The sequence below is a fragment of the Engraulis encrasicolus genome, chromosome 21 (assembly GCF_034702125.1).
Source record: "Engraulis encrasicolus isolate BLACKSEA-1 chromosome 21, IST_EnEncr_1.0, whole genome shotgun sequence".
Classification (NCBI taxonomy): domain Eukaryota; kingdom Metazoa; phylum Chordata; class Actinopteri; order Clupeiformes; family Engraulidae; genus Engraulis; species Engraulis encrasicolus.
The window spans coordinates 15,444,206-15,449,205 of NC_085877.1; the positions used below are offsets into that span (position 1 = coordinate 15,444,206).

A 5,000-nucleotide genomic window follows, 5' to 3' on the forward strand; every position below is an offset into this window, starting at 1 on the left:
ATGGCGTGTTGTTCTCCAGCTTGCCCTGGTGAGCCTCCTCCACCTCGTTATGCCACTTCTGCTCCAGCTCTGCCACACTCTACACAGGGGAAGAACACACCACAGGTTACCACACACACACATGGTGGATAAAAGCACAGACCTACACACTATGAGATTTTAGACTGTACTGTAGTACACCTGTAGTCGTTTCTCCATGGCACTGACCTACTTGAATACCTCTTCCATGGTCTTGCTTGCACAGTCTCTCACTCTCACGCTCGCGCTCGCTCTCACTCTCGCTCACGCTCACGCTCGCGCTCACTCTCACGCTCGGGCTCACTCTCACGCTCGGGCTCACTCTCACGCTCGGGCTCACTCTCACTCTCGCGCTCACTCTCACTCTCGCGCTCACTCTCACTCTCACTCTCACTCTCGCGCTCGCTCTCACTCTCACGCTCGCGCTCGCTCTCACTCTCGCTCACCTGTAGTTGTCTCTGCATGGCGTTGATCTTCTTGAAGGCCTCTGCCATGATCTTGCACAGCAGGTCGTGCTCCTCGGGGTGCTCCTCGCGGTACTGGAAGTTGACCAGGGACTGCAGGGCGTCCACCATCATCAGGTGCTTGATGACGCACGACACAATCACCTCCTCCATCACGTCCGGACGGATCACCTCCCTGGAGAAGGGGAGGCAGGGAGGGGGGGAGGGAGGGAGGGAGGGATAGATGGATGAGAGGGTGAACAAATGAATGGATTTAGTGGATGGACGCATGGATGATGGGATGGATGGATGGGAGTATGAAAGCATGGATGGATGAATGGATAAGTGGATAGACAGATGGAGAGGTGGATGAGTGAATAGGTAGATGGATGAGAGGAAGAGGATGGAAGTGAAAACCAAGACAAGGGACAGTTAGACACACAGCCAGCTAGAAAGAAGCCAACACAATGGAAATGGCAGCATACATAAAATCAAAGAAATAAGCTGATAAGTAAAACATTACCTTAGCAAAAAAAAGCACTTACATATGACTTCAAGGAAGTTAAGAAAGAGAGCACGGTACAAAGAAAAAGCATAGCTTATCCCCATTTAAACTCATTTGAGTTCATGTTGAGGGGATTATTATTCATGCAATGCTAAGTAGGGTTCAGATTTGGCTCTGCTACCCTAATCATGCCAGGAGCTGAGCGGTGATTAATAATTGCGGCCCTCGCCCCATTCTCTCCTCGCAGCCTAGTCGACCTTCCCTTTCATTCACCCTCTCTCATTTCCTCTAGTCTATGCACTCTCCTTCTGTGCAATTCCTTCTCTTCCCTTTGTTAACTCTTTGATTATCTCCATGAGGCTGGGTCGTAACTGAGGCCGAATCAGTATTTCACTCAAAATAGGTACGATGGCAATATGAAGTGGAACATGCGTTGGTCCGATTGCCTGGTACGCATATGTTTTTAAACACAGGGTAAAAAAAATTGCCGGCGTTGCCCCCCCTCTTACTTGATGCTGGGTCGGAACTGCGGCCTTGCGCGCCCCGAGAGCTCGCGCAGGCGTCCCATGATGCCCGGCGGCAGGCGTATGCGCGGCAGGTCACAGTAGGCGGCGGGCATGAGGCCCGGCGGGGGCACCAGGGCGTCGGCCGGGTAGGTGAACTCCCGATCCTCGTCGATGGTCAGCGGCAGCGGGGAGGGGCTGGGGGTCAGCGCTGGGGAGATGGCACCGTTAGCCTCCACCTGCCACTGGCACCTGGGGAGGAGGTGGAGATGGAGGAAGAGAGGGAGTGGTGAGGGAGAGAGGGATGAGGGTCGACAAAAGATTGGTGAAAGGGGCAGGGAGGGGAGAGAGAGAGAGAGAGAGAGAGAGAGAGAGAGAGAGAGAGAGAGAGAGAGAGAGAGAGATACACTGCTCAAACCACACTATAATCTTCCTGTGAAAGTGTTTTTCTTGACAAGCACAGGCTGTCCAAGCGTCTCTACTTCTTGCGCAAACTAAAGAAGGCAAGTGCTACACCCTCCATCATGACAACATTCTACAGAGGAACCATAGAGAGCGTCGTGTCCAGCTGCATCACAGTGTGGGGAGGAAGCTGCACGGAGAAAAACAGGAAGACACTCCAGCGTGTTGTGAACACAGCGAAGAAGATCATTGGAGTACCACTCCCCTCCCTGCAGGACATTTACACCGCACGCCTCACCCGAAAAGCACTGATGATCATCAAAGACACAAGCCACCCTGCACACAAACTGTTCAGCCTCCTGCCCTCTGGAAAGAGGTACAGGCGCCTCCGTTCCCGTACCACCAGGCTTGCAAGCAGCACGATGCATCAAGCAATCAAGATACTGAACACTCAACCCACTCTCCCTTCACTGTCAGCCTCTAGCCAGCCAGGCCACTGACAACGCTCCCCCCCCTCATCCCCACCACCATATCTGCGACTGAACATTCCACCTGCACTACTACATCTGTGACTGAACTTTCAACCTGCACTAACTCAAAACATACACATGCACACACACACACACACACACACACACACACACACACACACACACACACACACACACACACACACACACACACACACACACACACACACACACACACACACAAGCACACTGCACTTTCTGCACTAAACCCAAACATACACACACTGACACACAACTCATACTCACACACATACACACACACACACACACACACACACACACACACACACATACACAGGTACACACACACAGACGCACACCGCACTTTCTACCTGCACTAAACACACACACACACACACGCACACACGCACACAAAACACATACAAACACACACACACACATACTGCTGCTGGTGTATTTAATAAAAACCTTTTTTAATTATTTATTTCTTCAAATGCTACTATTACTATGTCAGAACGCTATAAAGGACTTTTATAAAAAAGAACAACAAAATACCTCCTCTTAATGTATGTTCTCTACAAGTCTTCTGTTGTCCAGTCTTGCACTTTAAATGTCTGTATGAGCAATGTCTACGTCCATACTGTCTATGTCCATGTATGAGTACTGTCTATGTCTATACTGTCTATGTCCTTACCTAGATTAGTCTATGTCTGCATGGGAGAGCAAGAAACGCAATTTCAAATTCTTTGTATGACCAGTGCATGTAAAGAAATTGACAATAAACTTGACTTGACTTGACTTGACTCATTTTCATGAAATGTTTGCCTCTTGAAAGGCTTTTAAAGCACTATTATAACAATATTTTATTATATTATATTTTGAAGTGTGGCTAATGAGCTGTGTGTGTGTGTGTGTGTGTGTGTGTGTGTGTGTGTGTGTGTGTGTGTGTGTGTGTGTGTGTGTGTGTGTGTGTGTGTGTGTGTGTCTGCGTGCACTTGCATAGTTTTGAGTGCACACTTGTATTTGTGTGTATGTGCAAGAGTGAAAGCATGCATGTGTGCCTTATATGCAAAGTTTTGGGAGCGTCCATATAGGTATTTGTAGGCATAGTTTTGTGACCAAAGGAATGCATGTGCTCAGGTGTGTGTGTGTATGCGCATGTGCATCTCTTCTCATGCAGTAGCTTGGAGCAGAGCAGGTAGTGGCAATGTCTGTGTCTGTGTGTGTGTGTGTGTGTGTGTGTGTGTGTGCGCGCGCGCGTGTGTGCGCGCGTGTGTGCGCGCGTGTGTGTGTGTCTTCTCATGCAGTAGCTTGGAGCAGAGCAGGTAGTGGCAATGTCTGTGTCTGTGTGTGCGTTTGTGTGTGTGCGTTTGTGTGTGTGTGTGCACGTCTCTTCTTCTGCAGTAGCTTGGAGCAGAGCAGGTAGTGGTAGTGTGTGTGTGTGTGTGTGTGTGTGTGTGTGTGTGTGTGTGTGTGTGTGTGTGTGTGTGTGTGTGTGTGTGTGTGTGTGTGTGTGTTCGGGTTTCCGTCTCACCTCTTCAGTAGCTTGGAGCAGAGCAGGTCGTGGTAGTGTGTGTGTGTGTGTGTGTGTGTGTGTGTGTGTGTGTGTGTGTGTGTGTGTGTGTGTGTGTGTGCGTGTGTGCGTGCGTGCGTGCGTGCGTGCGTGCGTGCGTTCGGGTTTCCGTCTCACCTCTGCAGCAGCTTGGAGCAGAGCAGGTCGTGGCATGCCTCCTCCTCTGGCGTGACCTCGGGCCCGTTGTAGAGGATGCGCAGCATGGAGCAGGCCAGCACCGACAGACCCAGGGCCAGGTCCGCCAGGAAGGGAAGACCCCCCGACACGTCCTCAGACGACTCCTGACAGGACCACAGGAGAGGAGTAGGGAGACATATTATACAGTTGAGGACGATATTATTAGCCCCCCTCCTGAAATTAGACATATCTCTTCATTGATCATTGAGAATGATCATTATTAATAAATGTGTGTTATTCTGGAAACAAATACACCATGGAGATAGTATCCAATAAGTTAAATTTGGACTTTTCCATTTTCACAATGAGTTTAAACAAAAAAGTCTAAAAATGGCAAGGACAAAATTATTAGCCCCCTTATCATTAATAGTCAATACAGTGCCATTTATGAACAAAAATTGACACCAGGCACTTTGATTAGTTGTTAACTATGTTGGCACATGTCCTACCAGGGATTTTGGGCCATTTATTTCATCGCAAATAGTTAAGCTGGTCCAAATTGCATGGATGTTGAGGATGGACATTCATTTTCAGCACTCTTCAAACACTATCTAAAGGATTGAGGTCTGAACCACTCCATGACCATGGTTTTAGTATCCTTGAAGAACATTTGAACTATTTTGGATGCAAGTTTTGGGTTATTATCTTATTGAAAGATCCAGTGAAGATCTTAGCTCCCTCTATGAGCATATTTTTGCAAGGTCACTTTCCACATTCTATCATAATTTTCAGTTTTTATGGTGCCGTACACCCAAACAAGGTTTCCTGTGGTTGAGGCTGCCACAGAATGATGCATCCACCACCATTTTTAATTGTGGAAACCATCTTATAACGATTCAAGGACTATCCCTTTCTTCACCTGACAGAAGCAGAATTCATGCATCCATG

At 48.5% G+C, this 5,000-nt stretch overlaps 1 protein-coding gene across 5 annotated transcripts in view; it reads right to left on the reverse strand.

The window, feature by feature from the left end:
• Positions 1–5,000, reverse strand: part of LOC134436927 (probable E3 ubiquitin-protein ligase HECTD4) — a 145,808-nt gene that overhangs the window by 63,564 nt on the left and 77,244 nt on the right. For all 5 annotated transcript variants that reach the window (XM_063186276.1, XM_063186274.1, XM_063186272.1 and 2 more), the window contains 4 exons: positions 4,053–4,216; positions 1,476–1,721; positions 465–657; positions 1–79 (listed from right to left, as the gene is read on the reverse strand). The exon at positions 1–79 is cut by the window's left edge and continues 26 nt beyond it. In XM_063186276.1, coding sequence (XP_063042346.1) covers positions 1–79; positions 465–657; positions 1,476–1,721; positions 4,053–4,216 — 682 coding nt within the window. The remainder of the gene's footprint in view (positions 80–464; positions 658–1,475; positions 1,722–4,052; positions 4,217–5,000) is intronic.